This window comes from Nicotiana tomentosiformis, chromosome 1 (assembly GCF_000390325.3).
Source record: "Nicotiana tomentosiformis chromosome 1, ASM39032v3, whole genome shotgun sequence".
NCBI classification, from domain to species: Eukaryota; Viridiplantae; Streptophyta; class Magnoliopsida; order Solanales; family Solanaceae; genus Nicotiana; species Nicotiana tomentosiformis.
Window position 1 is genome coordinate 47,199,338 of NC_090812.1, and position 25,154 is coordinate 47,224,491.

Below are 25,154 nucleotides of genomic sequence, written 5' to 3' on the forward strand. Positions count from 1 at the left end.
TGTGGGGTAGTTTGGCACATATAACTCCTATAAAGAGACTTCTGGTTAAGAGTATGTACATACTAAATGGTATAGGTGTTAGATTTAGTATGGAAAAAAACAATCAGAGTCATTGTTGGCTTGAGTTCAAGTAAAATCTTCATTGGTAAAGCGCATAAAGGCCACTCAATATGAAGATGAGGCTTTAACTAGTAAAAGCAAGAATATGACTATTGATAGTGATAGTATTCTTTGGCTAAGTAGCGGGTTATGTATATCTGATATATATGGGTTAAGACAAGTTATTCTTGAGGAGCTCACAACTCTAGCTACACTGTATATTCGGGGACCAATAAGATATACCATAATTAGAAGAAAATTATAAATTAGCTTACATAGTAGGTACAGTTTAATTAGCTTACATAATAGGTACATTTTTGCTAGTTAAAACTTCTCATATCGAAGATAAATATGCACAAATATACATGAATAGAAAATTGTCAAACTCTTTGGGGTCTATTATCCACCATTTCTAATAGAATATCATAATTTACTGCACGGTTTTGAAAATCTATCCAAGAAACATTGGGCACACTAGAAGATCTTAGTAACACATTTCATTAACAGGCAGACGGGTAGTCTGAATGTACTATAGAAATCTTGAAAGATATGTTGAGAGCTTGCACTTTGAGTTTGGAGGTAGTTTGTACGCTTATATGTATATTTAGCTAAATTTGCCTATAACGATAGCTGTCAGTCCAGTATTGAGGTGGCACCTTATGGAGCCTTGTATAGTATACAATGTCATTCTCCTATTGGATGGTTTGAAGCCGATAAGGCTAACTTATTAGGACTCGACTTGGTACAAAAAAATATTGGCAAGGTCCAGGGGGCAGAGTGTCCTGACAAGTTCTACATGTGAAAGCCGTAATGTGATTCAAAAGAAAAAGAAGGCAAGTTGAGCCCTAGGTTTATAGAACCATATGGGATACTAGACCGAGTGAGAGTTATGGCTTATCGTTTGGTACTTCCTCTTGAGGTGTCTTTTATTCATCCAGTATTTCATGTTTCTATGCTAAAAAAATGTATATTAGACTCCTCTCAAGTGCTTGAAGCACCGACTATACCGCTTGATGAGAAGTTATATTACGAGGAGGAGCCGATGACTATTTTTGATAGACAAGTAAGAAAGCTATGGTCAAAAGAAATTGTGTTTGTTAAAATCTAGAAATCATACCGTTGAACAAGCTACTTGGAAAGTAGAAAAATGATATACAAGCAAAGTATCCCCGCTTATTTCATCTACATGTTTAAATTCGTAGACGAATTTCATAAGGTAGGGAGAATGTAATATCTCATATTAAATAACGGATAGTTAAATAATTTGCAAAAAAAAAAACAAATAATACAAGACAAACAAAAAAAAAAAGAAAAGAAAGAAAATAACAATAAAATAAACAAGAAAGGCAATTAAGTGGGCCTTAACCCATCTTCTTCAAAGTGACGAAGCTAGAAAATGGTTTGAAACAAAAATCCCTTTAGCCAACCACATATCGTCATCGGCATATATTCTTGAGTTTCAACAATAAACTCCACGTAATTACATGTAATTCTTCTTCTTTTGATACAATATTATTATATATTCTTGATTCCTTATGGGATTGAGTAGAGAAGATATTGGGATTGAATTAAGAGTTTAAAAGATAAAGTTAAGAAAATTGGGAAAGGGAGAAGCGCCACATTTAAACTTCTGCAAAATCAGAAGATAACTAAAATCCCTAAAGAAAGAAAAGGTTGGATTGGAGAAACAAAAGAAGCCTAAAGCTTCACCAACGTGAAAGAAAAAAAAATGAGAAAATAAAAGGCTTTGATCTCTAAAACTTTGTCAACCAGGTTCGGTGAAGTTTGTAGTTGCTCTAGTGAAAATACTCTATGGCTTAGAATAAAAAATTCAATTTCTCCTTCTTTGGAACTTGCTTGAGATATTTTTCATAGTGTATGCTTTCATTGAATACAAAAAGAAGAAGATTTAAATACCAATTAAGAAGAATATCATGGACAATAATATTATGTGCTTTTTGTCATATTCATATGATTAAGGAGACCAAATAGTACAATGAATAGACTATATGAATGTGATGACCCAAAATATCATCTTTAAATTTAATAAGTAATTTCGTATTATAAAACTTCGAAAAGCACCATTTATCATTCCTCGACTTGCGTGTGCAGTCCGTAAAATTTTCCTGAAAGTTTTTATGTGAAAAATGGATTAAAATGTGAAATAGAGCCTTAAAACTCAACTGAGTTGACTTTGGTCAATATTTTGAGCAAATGGACTCGAATCAGTATTTTGACAGCTCCAGTAGCTCCATATCGTAATTTGGGACTTGGGCGTATGCCCGAAATTTAATTTAGAGGTCCCTATCTCAAGTTATGACCATTTAACGGAAACTAGTAATTTAAAGGCTAAAGATTTCCAAGTTTGACCACGGGGTTGACTTTTTGATATCAGAGTCGGAATCTGATTCTGGAAATTGGAATAGCTCCGTTATATCATATATGACTCGTGTGCCAAATTTAAAGTCATTCCGGATTCATTTAACATGTTTTGGCACAAGATTTGTAAATTGAAAAGTTTTGAAACTCAAAAGTTCGAATCGAGGTGTGAATTATAATTTCAGCGTCGTTTGACATGATATGAGACCCCGAGTAAGTCCGTATAATATTTTAGGACTTGTTGGTATATTTGGTTGAGATCTCGAGGGTCTCGGGTAGATTTCGGGTGGTCAACGGAATTTAATTTTGGCATTTCAAGAACGTTCGACGTCGTTTCTTCAAGAATGAGTGGTATCCCATTAATCAAATGAATTCCAAATTCAGTTTTTATGGAAGCATTAGATCCGTATTGAAATTTTGGAGCCATAGCAAAAAGAATCATCGAATTCGGACATCGTATGAGAGAGTTATGCCCATTTTCGTATCGGGAAGGATTTTTCGTAGCCGTCAGCGCCCAGGATAGCGTGGGGCGCTAGCCCTGGCGCTGGAAATTATTGGTGTACTGGAAACTGCGCCACAGGCAGTGCCCCACGCTACCTGTGGCGCTCGAAAATGCCAGAAACCCCATAAAATGGGGAGTTTAGCCATTTTACTCATTTTTGAGTTTGGGGAGCTCGGTTTAGGCGATTTTTGGGCGATTTTCACAGGAAAAAATTGGGGTAAGTGTTCTTTATCCTATATTGATTATATTTTACGATTCTATACTCATTTACATCATGAATCCATGAATTTATGGAAGAAAAATCAAATTTTTATAAAACCTTCCAAAAATGTAAAACGAAGATTTGAAGGTCAATCCGATGTCGGAATTTGATAATTTTTGTATGGTTGGACTCATCTCAGAATGGGTGTTCGGATTTCATAAGTTTTTTTCGAGATTTGAGATGTGGGCCCCACTGTCAATTTTTAAAGTGAATTTCGGATTTTTATCCGAAAAATTAGTAAATTCATATTGAATTAATTCCTACGATTTGTATTGAGTATATCAAATTATTTGTGAATAGATTTGAAGCTTTTGGAGACAAATTTAAAAGGAAAAGCTGTGGTCGAGTAATTTATTGGAATTTGCATAGCGAGGTAAGTGTCGTGATTAACCTTGACTTGAGGGAATAGAACCCTTAAATTATTTGTTATGTGAAATGCATGTGAACGACGTATAGGCGAGGTGACGAGTGTCTATACGTCGTCAAATTAATTATTTGCATAATTATTTGAAAATCATAAATTGTTCTAAGACACGAATTAATTGTTATAATAATTATTTCTTTCCTATTCCTTGACAAATATTAATTCTTGAATTTCTGCAATAATTGTTACATGCTATTTGATTTATGTGTATTAATTGCTACTTGACATTTAGCATATTTAATATTAAACTGTCTATTTTCTCCCCGATTTTCATAATAAATTGCTAATTGTCATTGCTTGTTTCATAATTAAATCATAACTATTGAATGCTTGTTGTTTTAAAATTTTATATTAATTGTTGCATTTATTGGGATAATTTATTCTATAAGAATTGGTAAATGAATATATTGGAGGAGCGGGTTGCGCGCCGCAATAGAGTTGATTGAAATGAATATATTGGAGGATCGGGTTGCACGCCGCAACAGACTTGTTTAAAAGTCCATATTGGAGGATCGGGTTGCACGCCGCAACAGACTTGTTTAAAAGTCCATATTGGAGGATCGAGTTGCACGCCGCAACAGACTTGTTTAAAAGTCCATATTGGAGGATCGGGTTGCACGCCGCAACAGACTTATTTAAAAGTCCATATTGGAGGATCAGGTTGCACGCCGCAATAGACTTATAGAGAAGTCAATATTGGGGGATCAGATTGCACGCCGCAACAGACTTGATTAAGAGTCTATATATATACTTGATTGAAATAAATATATGACATACTTGATTAAAAGGAAAATATTGTGAGAGCGGGTTGCACGCTGCAACAGAATTGAATGTGAATATGTTGTGAGAGCGGGTTGCACGTTGCAACAGAATTTATGAAAATGATAATTGGTTATAACTGCTGAGTTGGCTTCAACCATTATAAATGAGTTACCTGATTTATTTCTATTATTGATGTTGTTACTAATATTGCGTACATGTTAATGTAAGTGAACCGCCTTAGCCTCGTCACTACTTCGTCGAGGTTAGGCTCAGCACTTACCAGTACATGGGGTCGGTTGTACTGATACTACACTCTGCACTTCTTGTGCAGATTTCGGAGTTGGTCCCAGCAGCGTACCATAGACTTGCTCGGATTTCAGCTACTCAGAGGAGACTTGAGGTATAACTGCACGGCGTTCGCAGTTCTGAAGTCCCTGTCTACTGTACCGTAGCTGTGTGCTTATTTCCAGACAGCTTTATTTTATTCAGACCTTTATTTTTATTATTCTAGAAGCTCGTGGACTTGTGACACTAATTCTGGGATGGTATTTAGACGCCGTTATTTTTATGGATTATTCACTATATTTCAGACCTTACTTCCGCATTTGTTTCTTTATTATTAATAAATTTAAAATTTATTTTAAAATGGCTAATATTATTTTAACGTTGGCTTGCCTAGCAAGTGAAATGTTAGGCGCCATCACGGTCCGAAGGTGGAAAATTCGGATCGTGACAGTTTGGTATCAGAGCACTAGGTTACATAGGTCTCACGAGTCACGAGCAAGCTTAGTAGAGTCTGAAGGAACGGTACGGAGACGTCTGTACTTATCTCTCAGAGGCTATGAAGTTTAGGAACAATATCACCTCTTTCATTCCTTATCGTGCGTCATTGATTTTGCTTGAAACCTATATCTCACATTCCTTTGTATCTACTCATGTATGACATTGCGCACTCGGTAACAGTTGTGCGTCTACAGTTCGTGATGCCGCAGATGAACTACGAGGGAGCCATAGATGCTCAAACATTGCCTCAAAATGTGATTCCGACTGAAGATGCGGACGTATAAAGAGATCACCCAGTGAATAATGTAGGGGATGCAACGTACCTTGGCATTTGGTTGATTTATACAAGTTGTGAAGGTTAATATTGTGGACCATCGGATGTGGTGAACTATGACATCGCGCCGAGTATGGGAGTCCACTATCAATGAATCGATTGCGAGTCATGTGTTATATCAGTTTTGGCCTGAAATGTATATATGTGGTACTGAAAGGTTCTCCCAAAATTTACATGTGTTTAAGGCCTGAGATCTTGTAGAGAATAAGGTTGGGACTTGCGGTATGTCCGCCTCCGTAATAATCTTATACTTCAGTACCAAAGGAGTTAGAGAAACAACATTAAATTTACTGAAGGTCTACTCAGTCTGGACGTCACGGTTACGGATTTTGGGGTACTTCGGAGGAAGTACAGTGGTTGGCGAGATTCTGGACTAAGAATTGTCTGTATGGAGCTCTACTTTTGTGATCATGTATATAAATAGGGGTAAGGTTTACCCCAAAGAAGAATCGAAGAGTATGTTAAGAAATGGGTTAGCTCAACAGTGTTGAGTCAGCATAAGAAAAGAAGAAATTGGCCTTGGGAGAGATAATTCTCCATAGGTGTCTGTGGCAAGCCTATGAAGAGGGCAGACCATCCAATACAACACTGCCCACTTGGTTCGATTCTCAGAAATACTTTTGAAAGAGTTTGTTTCCCGGACTCTCCGTAATGCATGGCGCATAGGGTTTGAACGATTGCGTCAAGTCACCATGACAGTGTCATAATATGCCATCAAGTTTAGTAAGTTAGCCCGTGCCAGAGAGCGAGTCCACAGACTCATTAAAGGACTTAATTATGATCGTAAAATTTTGTATGACTCGGGAGCTACAAACTAATACTTCATTTTCACTAGTGGTAGAAGTTGCCAAGATATTAAAACGTGTTCGGGGTGAGGAAAAAGGAAACTAAGGAGACCAAGACGTCTCGAGGATCTGGAGGATTCAGTGGATTCTACTCTGCGAGTATAAATCATTAAGGCGGGGGCTCGGGCAGTCGGCTAGCCCAGTTCGCACATAGGATTAATCGAGGTGCTCCAGTAAGTTCTTTAATGCACCACCGACATGAGTTTCCTACAATGGTTATTTCAGTTATCAGACACATACTCAATGTGAGCAGCCAAACCCGCAAAGAGGTTGTTATGAATACGGTGATACTAGGCACATCATGGGATAATTGTCCCAAACTTGGGAGAGGCATATTTCATCAAAGCACTCAGGCTACGTGCCCTATTGCAGTTACTACACCATCCACACGGCCAGTTAGGGGTGGAGGACAGGCGGGTAGAAAGCGTCCTAGAGGTGGAGACCTAGCCGTTGTTATATTTATTTTATGGTATGGCAGAGGTCGTTATACCAGATGGTATCATTATAAGTATGACCTCGATTTAAAATAAAAGAATAATTTCCTTAACTTGATTCAGTTATGAGTATCAAGACGAGTCCCCTTATTGTGCTCTACTTATGAGTGAGCTTCGTAATTCTATAATCTACTTATGTGTTTACTTCTGTTGTGAGGTTTTATGGAGATAACTACACCTATCATTCCATGATGGACTCTAATAAGATCTGTGAGGCTAAAGGTGCCTTTCTGGTACTTATTTTGGTATATTTTGATGTATTTTCGAATAATTAATTATAAATTATGAATTATATGCCCTACTGGTGTGGGGTTCATTATATGTTGTGATTTTGTTTAACAAAAATTATTTTAAATGAGAGAATGGAAAGTTTCAATTGGCACGATGTGCATATTACTTGTGATTCAGAACTGAGGACGAGATCCTCCCATTTTAATACAAATTGATATGTTTAAACCGGGCTATGAGCTGCGGTGGAAGTTATATAAGGACGAGATCCTTGTAATAAAAAAATTCTTGTGTTTAAATTCTCCCTTGTGAAATTAAATTTGTACTATAGTATTAATAGGGAGTCATGCCTGCTAGGCTTATTTGAGAAATTTTTTATATGAAATTCTCTGTGCATATTTGCCAAATTCATGTTGTAATATTGAGTTGTAACCTACGAGGTAGGTGCCCGCCCAGGTGTCGTTAAATGTGACTCGTTAATTCGGGTAAATAATAATTAGGTCTTCATGCCTCGCATCTCGTTATTAGTATTGCGAAGGTTTGAAACGAGATTTTTGATAACATGAAGTTAATTGACGATTCTGTAATTTATTATGAACAACTATTAAGACCAGATTGACCCAGAAAGGTGTCCCATTCAGATGGTCAGACGAGTGTGAGTTGAGCTTTCAGAAGCTCAAGACCGCTTTGACTACAGTGCTAGTGTTGGTATTACCACAGGTTTAGGATAGTATACGCTATATTGTGACACATCTCACATTGGGCTTGGTGTAGTATTAATGCAAGATGGCAAGGTAATTGCATATGCATCGCAGCAGTTGAAAGTTCACGAGAAGAGTTATCTTGTTCATGACTTGGAATTGGAAGCTATTGTTCATGCGCTGAAGATTTGGAGGCATTACCTCTACGGTGTCTCGTGTGAGGTATTTACTGATCATCGTAGCCTTCAGTATCTGTTAAAATAAAAGGATCTTAATTTGAGGCAGAGAAGATGGTTGGAGTTATTGAAAGACTATGATATCACCATTTTGTATCACCCTGGAAAGGCCAATTTGGTGGCCGATGCTTTGAGTAGAAAGGCTGTGAGTATGGGAAGTCTTGCATATATTCCAGTTTGTGAGAGGCCATTAGCGGCAGATGTTCAGACTTTGGCTAATCAGTTCATGAGGTGAGATATTTCAGAACCCAGTCGGGTTCTAGCTTGCACAGTCGCTCGATCTTCTTTATATGAGCGCATCAGAGAGAGGCAGTATGATGATCCTCACTTACTTGTCCTTAAGGACACGGTGCAACATGGTGATGCCAAACGGGTTGCTGTGGGGGAAGATGGAACTCTGCGAATGTCGGGCCGTATTTGTGTGCCTAATATGGATGTGCTTCGTGAATTAATTCTTGAAGAGGCACACAGTTCCAGGTATTCTATTCATCCAGGTGCCGCAAAAATGTATCAAGATTTGCGAAAACGTTATTGGTGGAGGAGAATGAAAAAGGATATAGTTGCACATGTAACTCGGTGTCGGAATTGTCAGCAAGTTAAGTACGAGCATCAGAGACCTGGTGGTTTGTTTCAGAAGTTAGAAATTCCTGAGTGGAAGTGGGAGTGTATCACAATGGATTTTGTTGTTGGGCTCCCACGGACTCAGAGAAAATTTGACGCAGTTTGGGTCACTGTGGATAGGTTGACCAAGTCAGCCCATTTCATTCCAGTGGCAGTTACCTATTCTTCAGAGAGGTTATCTGAAATTTACATTCGTGAGATTGTCCACCTTCACGGTGTGCCCGTGTCTATTATTTCAGATTGAGGTACGTAGTTTACCTCACATTTCTGGAGGGCTGTACAGTGTGAGTTAGGCACGCGGGTGGAGTTGAGTACATCATTTCATCCACAGACTGACGGACAGTCAGAGCGCACTATTTAGATATTGGAAGATATGCTTCGCGCTTGTGTTATAGACTTTGGAGGTTCTTGGGATAATTTCTTGTCACTTGCGGAGTTTGCTTATAATAACAGCTACCAGTCGAGCATTTAGATGGCTCCATATGAGGCATTATACGGAAGGCGATGCCGATCGCCAGTTGGTTGGTTTGAACCGGGAGAGGCTCGGTTGTTGGGTACCGCTTTGGTACAGGATGCCTTGGATAAGGTCAAGATTATTCAGGATCGACTTCGCACAGCTCAGTCTAGGCAAAAGAGTTATGCCGACTGTAAAGTTCGTGATATTGCATTCATAGTTGGAGAACGAATATTGCTTCGGGTTTCACCTATGAAAGGTGTAATGAGGTTCGGAAAGAAGGGCAAGTTGAGCCCTAGGTATATCGGACCCTTTGAAATTCTTGAAAGGATGGGTGAAGTAGCCTACATGCTTGCATTACCACCTAGTTTATCAGCGGTTCATCCGGTGTTCCATGTGTCTATGCTCCGAAAATATCATGGTGATCCGTCCCATGTGTTAGATTTCAGCTCAGTCCAATTGGACAAAGATTTGACTTACAAGGAAGAGCCGATGGCTATTTTAGCCCGGCAGGTCCGGTAGTCGAGTGCAATGGAGAGGTCATCTAGTAGAGGCATCTACCTGGGAGTCCGAGTCGGACATGCTGAGTAAATATCAACACGTTTTCTCCAACTCAGGTACATTTTTTAACTCCGTTCGAGGACGAACGTTTGTTTTAAAGGTGGAGAATGTGATGACCCAAAATGTCATCTTTAAATTTAATAAGTAATTCTGTGTTATAAGACTTCGAAAAGTACCGTTTATCATTCCTCGACTTGCGTGTGCAGTCCGTAAAATTTTTCTGAAAGTTTTTATGTAAAAATGGATTAAAATGTGAAATAGAGCCTTAAAACTCAACTGAGTTGACTTTGGTCAATATTTTGAGCAAATGGACTCGGATCAGTATTTTGACAGCTCCAGTAGCTCCGTATCGTGATTTGGTATTTGGGCGTATGCCCGAAATTTAATTTAGAGGTCCCTATCTCAAGTTATGACCATTTAACGGAAACTAGTAATTTAAAGGCTAAAGATTTCCAAGTTTGACCACGGGGTTGACTTTTTGATATCGGGGTCGGAATCCGATTCTGGAAATTGGAATAGCTCCATTATGTCATATATGACTCGTGTGCCAAATTTAAAGTCATTCCGGATTCATTTAACATGTTTTGGCACAAGATTTGTAAATTGAAAAGTTTTGAAACTCAAAAGTTCGAATCGAGGTGTGAATTGTAATTTCAGCGTCATTTGACGTGATATGAGACCCCGAGTAAGTCCATATAATATTTTAGGACTTGTTGGTATATTTGGTTGAGATCCCGAGGGTCTCGGGTAGATTTTGGGTGGTCAACGGAATTTAATTTTGGCATTTCAAGAACGTTCGACGTCGTTTCTTCAAGAATAAGTGGTATCCCATTAAGCAAATGAATTCAAAATTCAGTTTTATGGAATCATTAGATCTGTATTGAAATTTTGGAGCCATAGCAAAAAGAACCATCGAATTCGGACATCGTATGAGAGAGTTATGCCCATTTTCGTGTCGGGAAGGATTTTTCGTAGCCGCCAGCACCCAGGGTAGCGTGAGGCGCTAGCCCTGGCGCTGGAAATTATTGGTGTACTGGAAACTGCGCCACAGGCAGCGTCCCATGCTACCTGTGGCGCTCGAAAATGCCAGAAACCCCATAAAATGGGGAGTTTAGCCATTTTACTCATTTTTGAGTTTGGGGAGCTCGGTTTAGGCGATTTTCACGGGAAAAAATTGGGGTAAGTGTTCTTTATCCTGTATTGATTATATTTCATGATTCCATACTCATTTACATCATGAATCCATGAATTTATGGAACAAAAATCAGATTTTTACAAAACCTTCCAAAAATGTAAAATGAAGATTTGAAGGTCAATCCGATGTCGGAATTTGATAATTTTTATATGGTTGGACTCGTCTCGGAATGAGTGTTCGAATTTCGTAAGTTTTTCCGAGATTTGAGATGTGGGCCCTACTGTCAATTTTTAAAGTGAATTTCGGATTTTTATCCGGAAAATTAGTAAATTCATATTGAATTAATTCCTACGATTTGTATTGAGTATATCAAATTATTTGTGAATAGATTTGAAGCTTTTGGAGACAAATTTAAAAGGAAAAGCTGTGATCGAGTAATTTATTGAAATTTGCATAGCGAGGTAAGTGTCGTGGTTAACCTTGACTTGAGGGAATAGAATCCTTAAATTATTTGTTATGTGAAATGCATGTGAACGACGTATAGGCGAGGTGACGAGTGTCTATACGTCGTCAAATTAAATATTTGCATAATTATTTGAAAATCATAAATTGTTCTAAGACACGAATTAATTGTTATAATAATTATTTCTTTCCTATTCCTTGACAAATATTAATTCTTGAATTCCTGCAATAATTGTTACATGCTATTTGATTTATGTGTATTAATTGCTACTTGACATTTAGCATATTAAATATTAAACTGTCTATTTTCTCCCCGATTTTCATAATAAATTGCTAATTGTCATTGCTTATTTTATAATTAAATTATAACTATTGAATGCTTGTTGTTTTAAAATTTTATATTAATTGTTGTATTTATTGGGATAATTTATTCTATAAGAATTGGTAAATGAATATATTGGAGGAGCGGGTTGCGCGCCGTAATAGAGTTGATTAAAATGAATATATTGGAGGATCGGGTTGCACACCGCAACAGACTTGTTTAAATGTCCATATTGGAGGATCGGGTTGCACGCCGCAACAGACTTGTTTAAAAGTCCATATTGGAGGATCGGGTTGCACGCCGCAACAGACTTGTTTAAAAGTCCATATTGGAGGATCGGGTTACATGCCGCAACAGACTTGTTTAAAAGTCCATATTGGAGGATCGGGTTGCACGCCGCAACAGACTTGTTTAAAAGTCCATATTGGAGGATCGGATTACACGCCACAACAGACTTGTTTAAAAGTCCATATTGGAGGATCGGGTTGCACGCCGCAACAAATTTATAGAGAAGTCAATATTGGGGGATCGGTTTGCACGCCGCAACAGACTTGATTAAAAGTCTATATATATACTTGATTGAAATAAATATGTGACATACTTGATTAAAAGGAAAATATTGGGAGAGCGGGTTACACGCTGCAACAGAATTGAATGTAAATATATTGTGAGAGCGGGTTGCACGTTGCAACAGAATTTATGGAAATGATAATTGGTTATAACTGCTGAGTTGGCTTCAACCATTATAAATGAGTTACCTGATTTATTTCTATTATTGATGTTATTACTAATATTGCGTACAGGTTAATGTAAGTGAACCGCCTTAGCCTCGTCACTAATTTGTCGAGGTTAGGCTCAGTACTTACCAGTACATGGGGTCGGTTGTACTGATACTACACTCTGCACTTCTTGTGCAGATTTCGGAGTTGGTCCCAGCAACGTACCATAGACTTGCTCGGATTTCAGCTACTCAGAGGAGACTTGAGGTATAACTGCATGGCGTTCGCAGTTCTGAAGTCCCCGTCTACTGTACCTTAGCTGTGCGTTTATATTTAGACAGTTTTATTTTATTCAGACCTTTATTTTTATTATTTTAGAATCTCGTGGACTTGTGACACCAATTCTGGGATGGAATTTAGACGCCGTTATTTTTATGGATTATTCACTATATTTCAGACCTTACTTCCGCATTTGTTTCTTTATTATTAATAAATTTAAAATTTGTTTTAAAATAGCTAATATTATTTTAACGTTGGCTTGCCTAGCAAGTGAAATGTTAGGCGTCATCACGGTCCGAAGGTGGAAAATTCGGGTCGTGACAATGCATGGCCTTTGTTTCGAAGATTATAGACTCGCTTAAGTTAACTGTAGTATGGGTAGACAAAAAACTTGACGAATTAAGAACTAAACATGTGTTCTTTGAGGGGTGGGTATTCAATTTAGTTATGAATTAAACCGAACAAGAAAATTAACACGAGATCAATATGATGTGATCATAGATTGATTGAAAGAAGTTGTACGGATTGCCCATCAATATGATGTGATCATAGATTGATTGAAGGAAGTTGTACGGATTGCCCGAGGTGACGAGTTTGGTATTTCGGCACGAGTACTGTGAGTAGTAATCTTATCACAACTTGTGTTTTATAACTTGCATGGTTTATACATGATTTTGAAAATAGTACGTCACCGAATGTTTGAAATTGCATGTGGGACAAGTCCTTTACTTGATATGGTACTGAACAATTTACTCGAGATGTTTACAGTTATTTAAAATGTTCTCAATGTTACCATGACATGTTTTACTGTTACTTGAGATATGATTACCGTTACCGAAATGGGATTACATGATTTGATAAAAACTGAAATACCCTGTACTATTTTGAAAATACTTTTATACGAATATGTTTTGTTTACAAAGAAAAGTATAAATGAGAGGAGACTTTGAAGGATCCCGTAGTTAAATGTGGGTTCGTTAGACCTGGTGCACCTTGTATTTACAGATTATTGATTACAGTTGTAGCCCTCGCTAGTGGGAGGGTAGAACTAGCATACCGTTACAGTTTTCCCTCGGGTAGGGACCTACAAGTTATATTTGACTCCTTTACGAAGGGGTCCACACAGCGATACATATTACATGATCCTTTCTTGGAAACTTTCCAAACATAAAGATTTGTTATGAGACAGTGTTTACCGAGTTTATTATCGAATTATTAATTAATTTTTATTTACATGAAACACATGATGAAACGGATTATTGTTTACTGTTTCTGAAAGGGCATTTTTATGATATTTTCGGGTTAATAGGCATTTTTTCTGACTTGTCCCCAATTAAAAACGGTTGTGGTTAAATGTTATTACTCACTGAGCTAGCGACTCACTCCCCGCTATTTTTTTACCGAGGTAGTAGTTGACGCGAGCGAGGATTTCGTTAATTAAAGTACACGAGTTGCTAGTTCCTGGTGAGTCCCGCACTTGTTCGCGGGGGCGAAGAGTTTATTTATTGTTATTGTCTTTTCTTTTGAACTCTTAGAGTCGCTCCATAGTCATTCTTATTGGTATCATGATGATTCATTCGTTATATTGGACTTGTTACTAGTATTGCACTTTCTCTCCGTATTTTGAGATGAGTTTAGTATTATTATGTCGGTAACGGTAATGTTGGTGAAAATTTATTTTGGTTAGTTGATGAAGATTTTGACTGATTTGGGTGAAAATTGGTTGGTTGTTAATTATTTATCAGATAGGAAAACTTTTGGATAGTCCTAAAATAGGGAAAACTTTGTCCGATTTTTTGTAAAATACAGATGAGGCTTAATTGGGGATACTTGCTCCCAAGCGCCGGTCATGATCCTAAATTGGGTCGCGACAGGAGCAGAATTTAATTTGGGGTTGAATTATTCCCCTGTTCCTATAAAATATTAGGATGATATCAAATAAAAATTTCAAGAAAGTATCCATGAGAATTCTGGTTATATGGGGAGAAATGTAAGCAATGTTCATGATTCATACTACATTGATTTCCTAAAATGAATGAATTTGATGAGACCTGAATATATATACACCTTAAAATGGAAAGAACAAAAAATGAAAAAGTGAAAACAACAAAAAGAGAAAAAAATAAGAAAATTGAATCAAGGAACATAACTATTCTCAAGAACTGGTTGAGTTCTGATACCTGAAGCAGAAGGCATTCTGCTATTCCCAACCCAAACTGTGTCCAAAGCCTCACTTTTTTCAGATTGTCTCTCCATTTTTCCCCTCCTTTTTAGCCCAAAACATTTATATACCAAACTTCCAATCACAATCAACAATATGAATCCAACAACTCCTACTCCAAATCCTATTACCCACCATTTCCATTGCCCCCTTTTATTTTCCTTCTCCTCTGGCTTCAATGATGGAATGACTATGGAGAAATGGCCTTGTCCTCGCGATATACACGAGTTATTCATCGTTATATTGCTGAACTCTATGCTGCCATTTGAAACAAATCTAACACATTTCATTGTCACATTCTTGTTGTGATTTTGTGGCAGAGATATTTGTGGGAAATGAACCAAAATGTGATTTGCCATAATGTTGAGCTCAACCATTCCATAATTTTCTCTGCTTCTATTTGCATCATATGCTAAAAAGCCTATGACAGGAGTTACAAATGTGTAATTTGGAACATCATAGTATTTAGATGACCAATTACCAAGATTTTCATAAATGATGTCAAATCTCTTAACAAAAGGCCATGGTAATACACTTGGTGGGATGTGGAAGAAGCTAAAATTGGCCCCTTTTCTCCAAAAACTTCCACTTCTAAAACGAACAATTGAAGTTTCCATGCCTGAAAAATTTGTAGGGAGGGAAATATTATACAATTTACCTGTATAACGTCTCGTCATATTATTGATTGCATAGTCATGAATGAATGAATCTAATGAGTCTCGATCTAATATATGACTTGATCCTCGTACTTTTGATGGCAATAACAACAACAACAATAATAGCCAAGACATCAGTCGAATGATGTGACATATATTATTATACCCCATCAACAATCGCCAAATGACCTCTTCATCGTCATATTTACAAAAACATTAAAATCTTGATCTTCTCTAGCCAATGTGACATATATTGCACGAAAGAAAAGAGAAGATCACAACCAGCTAATAAATGAAACCTCTCAAATAAAGGCAGGGTTTTGGGGTGGAGTGAGGATATTAAACAAGAATTAGCATTGCTAATCTTCTTGGCAATGCCCAGGATTTGGAGGAGTATGAGTTGTACGAGAGAGGCTGGACTCTTTAGAGGCAATGATTGATAAATGCAACAAACAAGATTATTTAGGTAATGATAAAAAATGGGGCTTTTTAAATACGGTTTCTAATATTTTCGTGGGGTGGCTAGAAGGGAAGGTTAGGGGCCTAACCTTAATCTGGCACCTAAAAAATAAAGATACTGTACTAAAAAAAAGGGTCCCTTAGGAATTGTTCTATGTTGTTAATTTGTTTAACCAAGATTGTGCCAATTGGGTTGGTTGGAAATATGATATACAATTTTATTCTTCTAATCCATTAGTACTTTATAAATTGTGCCAACTGGTTTTTTGTTAAGGACAAAGTTATGTATACAAAATATGCACAAAATGCTTATTTTAAGGGGGTGGGTTGTATTGTCCATTTTATTGGCAAATCTATCTGTATTCCAAGTTATCCTTTTGCATATTAGGAAGAAAAAAAAAATCAATATAAAGCAGAAACCTCAATCTGGTGGAGATATTAGAAGCCGATGTAGTCCATTACAGCAGATGTTCAGTTTTTGTATATTTTCCTTCTTCTTGAACTTTGGTTGAGACATAGTTTTTGCAAAGAAAAACTAATTTTTTGTTTTTGCAAAAACTCTTTTTCACAATTTGAACCAAACACCGCTTAGTTGATTTAAGTTTGGTTTCCAACTACGTCTTTGATTATTTTGGCATAGTGTTATTAAGATAAATTTATATCTTAATACTAAATCAACCTCCAGTACAAAAAGTCTTCTATATATAATTTTCACTTGATCAAAATTAATTAGCATATATTCTACACTTAATTAAAATAAATTTATGTGAATTTGGTATAAATATTAGAGGTAAGTAAAAAAAAAAAAAAAAATATTGTACGAGGGTACTAACTAAGGACGGCCAGTTGACACGTGGATGGTTATGCTGAGTCAACTTGATGATTAGGTGGCCTCAGTGCGGCCAACTCAAGATACCATATTAGCCGAAAGCTTACCTCCACAAGCCATTCACTATTCAATAGGAATAGGTCTTAGTGTTAAGACTGCAAAAATACAAATGTAAAATTCCTCAATTTGTTCTAACGAGATGTTATTGACACATGCTTAACAAAAGAAGGAATTCACCAATTATTTTTGCGTGCATTTCTATAGCCATTACCATACATATTTGGTATTATTGGCTAATAGAGTAAAATAAATTGGTTAGAACTTGGAACTCCTATCCTAGATTCCTCATAACATGATAACAAGCTTCTAAGAGAATATGAAATTGTCATCTTGTTGTACATGTGAATACTACTGTTTTATTGGTTCAAAAATAATAAGATCGGTTAAAAATTAGAGATTCTTTAAATTGATAGACCGAAAAGATTCTTACAATCAACAAATCTAATATAAATGTGATAATAATAACTATTACTACATTTTAATCTTTATTCCCTTTTCAGTACCTTTTATTAGTCCTCTATTGATTTGGTACGCCTCTTGAAATCATTTATTAAGGATTTATTTTACTAAATTATCCTTGTTAGTGGCTTAGTACAAGAGTGATTGCTCTAGTAGTGAGCACCCTCCACTTCTAACTAAGAGGTTGTGAGTTCGAGTCACCCCAAGAGCAAGATGGGGTATATCGGAAACAGCCTCTCTACTCCAGGGTAGGGGTAAGGTTTGCGTACACACTATCCTCCCCAGACCCCACTAGTGGAATTATACTGGTTGTTGTTGTGGTAAGGCATGCGTACACACTACCCTCCCCAGACCCCACTAGTAGGATTATACTGGGTTGTTGTTGTAGTGGCTTAGTACATCGGGCTACCCTTTATCCTTGGCAGTGGCTGTTATGTTAAGTTTAATTCTAAAGGATTTTGAAAGTGCAGGTATTTAATATTAAGGATAATATTGGAAAAAATAATAAATTAAAAATAAATAAATAGAAGGAAAAAATTATTTTTAATATAAAGAATCAGTCAGAGGGAATGTAGGGAGCAACTTGTATATAAGGATGTCAACCGTTCGATTCGGGCAGTTATTTTATAAAATTTATACCATACCAATTTTTTAGTTACTTTATTTGTATAATCAAAATTAAACTTTTCAAAACCGTATCAATCATCTTGGTTTCTCTTCGGTATCGATATCGGTACAGTTCAATTATTTTTTTTTAAAGGTCATGTAAGAGTCACTAATAGAAGTTAGAAGATGATAACGTACCTACTTACTTATGACTTCGACAAAACTCTAGATATTTTTACTGTTTAAAAGACAATAAATCAAAGGAATATGAAAGATAGCCAGAATAAAGATACATCTCACTATTCAACTACAACGTAAGAGAAACTAAAAGACAAGATATATCCAGGGGCGGATCCACAGTGTAAATCGTGGTTCACGTGACCCCTTAGTCCTCCGACAATATCAAATATATCATGTACCTAATTTGCGAAAAAGTAGTTATTATTACTTGATGACACCCATGGTCAAAAGAGGCAAAGTGGCTCATTAGTTTTGGCCCCTTATTCTTTGTTACTTAAGGTCATGGGATCGAATCCCTTCAAAATTTCTGCTTTAACTTCTTATTCTAAAGTCTTTCCCACATCATTTTATTTTAGTTCTCCTTAAGTATTCCTTTTCTTTTCCTTCTTTCTTTGAGTTAACCCATCCTCTTTCCTTCATGATGCTATTATTGATCATTTTCAAAGCCAAACTCATGATATATTTTTGTGATAATAAAATTAGCTATTTTTTGTTCATAAGTTGTTACGGCAACAAAATTTTATATCATCAAACTAAATATAAAATTAATGGTGTACTCATATTCTCGAAAATTCTCGATCCGCCTCTGGATATATAGATCACACGAGTGAGAATATGCTAATCAAGATGAGACTTAAAAATAGAGTCTATTTAAAAATTAAGTATCATATCCAATAAGAAAAATCTAAATCATACGAGAGGCAAGATATTCAATACTTTATGACTTGCTACTCAAGATCGTTGGAATATCTTGTGGCTTTCTACTTAAGATGCTAGCAATAACTTATTTAGTTTCAATAGGATTAACATAATAGATTTGAGAGTTGAGACTTTGAGTTTTAATTACTTGTTAGCTTGTAGACATTTTCATAATCACAAGGCCCAAGAAAAAAATATATTTTTGTTACTTTTAACCTTAACATATAAAATTATCCGGTACAATTCGATATTTTTCTGTTTATTTTTTCCAAATTAAAAAACCCTAATTACCAGTACGATTATAAATTTATAAAAAAAACCTACAATTTTATTAAAAGAAACCTAATAATCAGTTCGCTAATGTAAGGTTCGATTGGTTTAATCGATTTTTAAAGATTCATTGACATTCCTACTTGTATAGCCTACATAATCATTTGTTGCTAATTGTGTTTTGTCACAAGCTAAACTCGGCATTAATTCAGAAAAAAATTAGAAGCTTTCAAGTATTCCACAATGCATTTTTATGGTATGATTTTAGTTGTTTTGACGAGCCGTATCTCTATCAAAACTCCTCCAGCAAAAGAAAAGATAGAACTTAATTCTGTAATTTAGTTATTTAAATGAAATCCCGTTTTCGAATCTCATCAAATTGAAATCACCCCAGGAAAAAAAAATCAACACTCTAATTTGGATGATTTTGTGACGACCCTATCTTATTCTATCTTGATTACCACAATTTCCCTGTACGACAAAAGTTGCATTTGTATATAATAATCGGATTGGTTTAGTAGTAAAAGTGTGATTTGTTCTATTATCCCTTAAATAGTTAAAGGGTCCTTTGATTTGATTCGTATTCCGATCAAAAATTTTATTTCTTAAAATGATTTAATCCTTTTCCTTTCAATTACAGATTCAAGAACAAATACACATTCTCGTGATTTGTATCCAAGGATCACTAAAATATTGAAAAATTAGATTATGAAATTGCGAAACATAATTTTTGAATTGGATCAATACTTCCAATTGAATAAGTATGAATAAAGGATCCGTGGATAAAGATAGAAAGTTGATTTCTAATCGTAACTAAATCTTTAATTTCTTATTTGTAAAGAAGAAATTGAAGCAAAATAGCTATTAAACGATGACTTTGGTTTACTAGAGATATCAATATATTGTTTTAGCTCGGTAAAAATAAAATCCCTATTAAATAGAAATAGAGAAGGAAATAAGTAGAAAGGTGTGCAACTCCAATTTAGAAATGAATAAAAATAACTCTAAATATAAAAGCTATGGAAGAAATATTGAAGACTAAACAAAAAGTAGATATTGAAGATAGGGAATGGTCCAATGAGAAAGCAGCGAGGTTCCACGTATCACACACCACAATCAAATTCTATTGCCCGAAAAAAATAGTGGATAACCAGAGGTAGGAGAAGCACATAAAATTCCCAGAAGAAAATATACTACTTTTGGGGATATCAAGATACCAAAAAGGAGATTTGAGATAGACAAGAAAGAGAGGCCAAAGTTAAGCTCACACAGCCAGCCCCAAGAATCTAAGCATCGGCCAAATGGCAGCAGCAGCTTCTACTTCAATGGCAGCTACTGCCGTCTTTGCTTCTCGTTTCCCACTTTCCTCCACCACCAAAGCCGCCCCTGTTCGCTGCTCCGCCTTGCCTTACCTTCCACCCCGCCTTTCTGCTACTGCCTTCTCATCTTCTCTCAAGTTTGCTGGTACCCGCTCTTTCTCTTCTTCTTCTTATTAGCTTCTGTGTTTCCTCGTTATAATGTCTCTTAAATACTATTTTTACTACCAAGAATTGGCTAGACCATTGTTGTAATTGATGAAGACTACCCATTGAGGTCACATTTAGAAGGCAATTCTTTAAACTCCATTGTCTGAGAGTAAATTCAAGTAGATGTACCACATGTAATTAGAAAAAAAGGAATCCAATTCATTAATATTAAACATATGGTGCTTTGTGTTAATTTTTTTCTAAAAAGATCCTTTCTTTTCATTATGTAAATCTTCAAGTTGATATGCTGATAAAGTTGTTGAGTTTAGATTCCTTTGATTAAAAAAAAGTGCTAAATTGTTAACCAATTCCAGTCTTCTGTATGTTTGTCGAGCAATTTGAAGCGAGCTCACACATGATAGTACTTAAACACTGATTTGAAGGCAATTCCTTAACTCTATTTCCCAGACCCAACCATATTCAATGAAATCAATAAAATTTGTATATGGAGTGCTTTGTTTGTACATAGAGTGCTTTGTTTGGACATAGAGTGCTTTGTTTTATTAGTATCCTAGAAATATCTGTTTCTTTTCCCTTCTCTCTAACCAGGATTGAACATTGTGCTGTAGTCCTTCCGGTTGCTATACTAAGAAAATTGTGCTGACGAACGACTCCTATATGTAAAATGGTGCTATCTTGTCACTAAACTTCACTCTTGTGTGTTTAAAAAACAATGTAAAGTGATTGTCTAGACGGTTGTATGACAAAATTGCTTCCATACTGGTGATGAATTGAGTAGTAACTTACTTCAATTGTTGTTTAGAAGCCATTTCTGCCAAGATGTCTTAACCTTTGCTAGGATGTTAACTTTGTGCTCTTTCCATTTGCAATGAGCTCATCTACTGCGCAATTATGACGTAGGAGCCTCCTTGTGTACCCCGTGCTACTTGAGTTAGGTCTTGGCTCCTTTGGTTAACTGAATTTTTTTCAACCAGTCCAATTTCAACAAGTTGTAGTTGTTGATTCTTCTGTCATAAGAAAGCATTTGGCACCACCTTAAGGGTCCTTACAGTAAGGTAACACGATATTATCCCAAAGGAATGACAGCTCTTGAGGCAGGCATAGGAGTAACAGCTTGGAGATCCGAGGTCTTAATAACAGCTACATTACTCGGTGTCAGTCCATCTTCTCAAATCTTGGTGGGCAAGTTGACCGGACACTTGTGCTTGTGGCCTGTACTAGACTGCACTGTGGATTAGTCGTGGTGCGACAAGCTAGCCCGGAAACAACAATCATTTATGTTTTAAAGAAAAGGAAAAATGATATCTTCAATTTGCAATCAACTTGAATTTAGCTAATTATTTTTGATTTTGTTCCACATTCACTAGAATCATGAATATTACTTTTTGATAGCTTCTGTTGAACCTATATCTATTATCTTTTACCTGCTTTTGATTTATTTTATTTTTTTGGTGAAGTAGATTACAGTTAGCCTGCTTTCGGTAAAATTTATGTGTATTGTTACTTTCCATTGGTTTCAGAGGTTCAAATTTTTGTCATGCTTCTTTGCAACAGACGAGGGACTCTATGTGATTTATCTACAAGATTGTCACACTTTGATGTGGAAGTTAACCCTGTATGCTCTGTTGAACGACTTCTCAATTGGATGTCTTAAAATAGAGAGTGAAATGGCTTAACACAATATTTTTCACATTTCCGAATGAGTAATGATAAAGTATCTCATGGGCATTATCATGTTATCTCCAAGAACACGGAAGTCCCTGCCCAGAAGCTGGACTCTATTCTTCCGTGCAGTCATAAGAAATTCGGTGCAGAAAAGGTCTAGATCAGATGAAAGTGATACGCTTATTGCTGATTTTGATATAATTACTTAAAGTTAAACCTGACATAAAATAATAAGCAATTAAGCATAAGTGTGCTGTTTACTATATACTGTAGTTCAATACTTATTTGTGTTGCTGGGCTCATCATCTTATGTTGATATTCTTACCAGAGCCCAAGAGGTCTTCGCTACTCCAAGTCAAAGCCTCTTCATCAGAAGAATCTGGTGCTGTTGATACCAGTGAATTGCTGACAGATCTAAAAGAAAAGGTAAACTGGAAACTTGCCAGCTGAAATCTTTTCTATTGCACTCACTTTAGTCATTTGCTACACACACACACTCTCTTGGCTGCATTATTAGCTTTAAGGTTATTCAGAATACATAACATTTTTCTGTACATAGTCCAATCTGTGAGAGTGTAAGTTGCTTGTTCCTGTAAAATAGCATGCGGCAAAACCTGTCATATCGGTGTGTTTGCTTTCTGCTTTATAGTTTTTTTTTTTTTTTTTTTTTTTTTGCTTTTATAAATGGTTTATTTAGGCGCTAACATAATGAGCATTTTTGGTTAATGGCTCACAGTGGGATGCTGTTGAAAACAAGTCTACAGTTATAGTTTATGGAGGTGGGGCAATTGTTGCAGTTTGGCTGTCTACAATTGTTGTTGGTGCTATCAACTCAGTTCCTCTGGTATGTTAATTAATGTGATAAGATAATAATCTTTCTCTCTGAACTGTTTTAAGCTTTGTTTTGGGTCTTATCCCAAACTATAGTCTGTTTCTGTCTGACTTCTTTTTTTTCTTTTTTTACGGATTTTCTTTTGTGATTTCATTCAACTATCCAGATCAGTTGATCTTTCTTCCTCTTTCTGCAGCTCCCGAAAATAATGGAGCTGGTGGGCCTTGGATATACTGGGTGGTTTGTCTACCGCTATCTTCTATTCAAGGTAAGATTTTCGGACTGTTGTAGCTAGTCACATCATCTTTTAAGCGCTGAACGCAACCACCAAACAAGCAGTAGAGAGCCTACTCTCTCTGTCTACATTCCATTAACCTTCCTCCATTGGGGTGGGTGTTATTATCCATCAGTCCTGTGACCTTAGAGGTTGTCTGTCAATTAACTTCAACAAATTTATAGCCTGGATTTGAATGGTGGTCTGCTATATACTTTGTTTTCTTTTGCATAGTTGCGAATTAATCTTTCGGACCATGGCATTTTACTGACTGATTAGGTAAGGAGTATTCTTTGTAGAATAAACTTTGATTATGCTGACCAGACGAAACAAAGGTTTTAATTTGAGTCAGTTTCTAACTCTTTTCTACATTATATCCCCCACAGTAACACTTCCTTCTACACCATCAAACCAGAGATACTTCCTTTAAAGTTGTCACGCAGTGTCTGTCTCAATATTATCCATGTTCAGTTCATTTGTCTGAGAAATCTGCTTTTAGCATCAATTTTCAACTGACATTTATGGATTTTACCTTTAGGTCCGTAATGCATCATTTACCACGACATGAAGCATAGTGTAGCAAGTCTTTTGTGAACTAAGTCAACTCCATATAAAATATACTCAACTAATATAGGTGCTCTCTTGACTATATTTACTAGTGATTTGAATTTGTTTTTCTCGCTGACAGTCAAGTAGAAAAGAATTGGCAGAAGACATTGAGCAATTGAAGAAGAAGATTGCAGGAACTGAATAAATGCGCACAATGGCAATGCCAGTTCAGACTGTTAATTTTCTGTACGAGAGGCATCTGTTCGTGTGAAGTAGAGTAGATTTTGATGTAATTTCCTTCTATTCTGAGCAAATCTTCAAATAAAATTATGTATTTACCTTACAGTTCATTGTGCTTATAAATTATATAGTATTATCCACTCTGTTTCTATGAACCTCTGATGCATTTTTTCTGCACCAAATTGTTTTGTTGGTCGAGTTCTATCCCTTTTTGTGCTCTTACTAGTGATCAACGGGGCAGGACAATATCCCAGTCAAATAAGATTTAAAAAACCCAGCTTTTTATCCTATTTAGTTATAATTCGTTATGCTATTATTAGCTAAAGCAAACCAGTGGAAGGAGATGAAGTATAATTAGTTGTATTTGTCTTTGTAGCGTGCAATTAGATCTCTAGCAAACATTGAAGACGGTTAAAAAAAATAAAAACCATCAAGTTGCTATCTCCAATCAATCCTGTTTGTATCTTAACAATCCAATGAGCCGTTCTTGGAACTTCTATTGTCTGAGCATAGCTAATAAAGTTTTTCTTCTTCTTTTGGGTTTCTGTTCAGGGTGTTTTGTGCCGGGAAGTTCCACTTTGGGAGTAAAATGCTCTACTCAAACCCGAGCCCTCTAGGTAAGAGGCAGTAGTAACTTACCAAAACCCATTACAACTTTTGATAGTATAGCTCATAAAGTTAAACGTAAAAATGTGATATAACCTAAACTAATTTCCACCTATTTTTTAGTAAAACCCTATCATAGAAACTAATAATATTTGGAGAATGAAACCTTTTTTTCTTCCACTACAATTTCTTAAAACATATTTGAAATACATTTGTTATAGATACATCTTCGGCTTGTGATAATTTATACTATATATTTTCAAAAATGATGGAGTAATATTTTCACACTAAAAGTTAAATGCTAATCCTTGTACTCCAAATTTAAGACGGAAAAAAATACTACTAGCAAATTATGAGTCAAAAAAAAAGGAGGAAAACTCCATTGATAAAGGTGTGGTTT

General features: G+C 36.1%; 2 protein-coding genes across 2 annotated transcripts; one reads left to right on the forward strand and one right to left on the reverse strand.

Annotated features, from left to right (window-relative positions):
- Window positions 1–14,547: 14,547 nt before the first annotated feature.
- On the reverse strand, window positions 14,548–15,787 carry LOC104107312 (uncharacterized). Its single transcript, XM_009616076.4, has one exon. It carries the CDS (start codon window positions 15,648–15,650, stop codon window positions 14,739–14,741), a length of 912 nt encoding a protein of 303 aa, XP_009614371.1. The 5' UTR covers window positions 15,651–15,787; the 3' UTR covers window positions 14,548–14,738.
- Window positions 15,788–20,113: 4,326 nt separating this feature from the next.
- LOC104107311 (protein CURVATURE THYLAKOID 1A, chloroplastic) lies at window positions 20,114–24,303 on the forward strand. Its single transcript, XM_009616075.4, has 5 exons — window positions 20,114–20,565; window positions 22,582–22,679; window positions 22,990–23,097; window positions 23,282–23,353; window positions 24,048–24,303. The coding sequence occupies exons 1-5, from the start codon at window positions 20,403–20,405 to the stop codon at window positions 24,111–24,113; spliced, it is 507 nt and encodes a 168-aa protein (XP_009614370.1). The 5' UTR covers window positions 20,114–20,402; the 3' UTR covers window positions 24,114–24,303.
- Window positions 24,304–25,154: the final 851 nt, after the last annotated feature.

Bases quoted from the DNA above. Each gene is read 5' to 3' on its own strand.
- LOC104107312 (XM_009616076.4), bottom strand. From the start codon at position 15,650: ATGGGGTATAATAATATATGTCACATCATTCGACTGATGTCTTGGCTA.
- LOC104107311 (XM_009616075.4), top strand. From the start codon at position 20,403: ATGGCAGCAGCAGCTTCTACTTCAATGGCAGCTACTGCCGTCTTTGCT. The intron at 20,566-22,581 runs GTACCCGCTCTT...TATTCTTACCAG, and splicing joins ATCTTCTCTCAAGTTTGCTG to AGCCCAAGAGGTCTTCGCTA. The intron at 22,680-22,989 runs GTAAACTGGAAA...AATGGCTCACAG, and splicing joins TGACAGATCTAAAAGAAAAG to TGGGATGCTGTTGAAAACAA.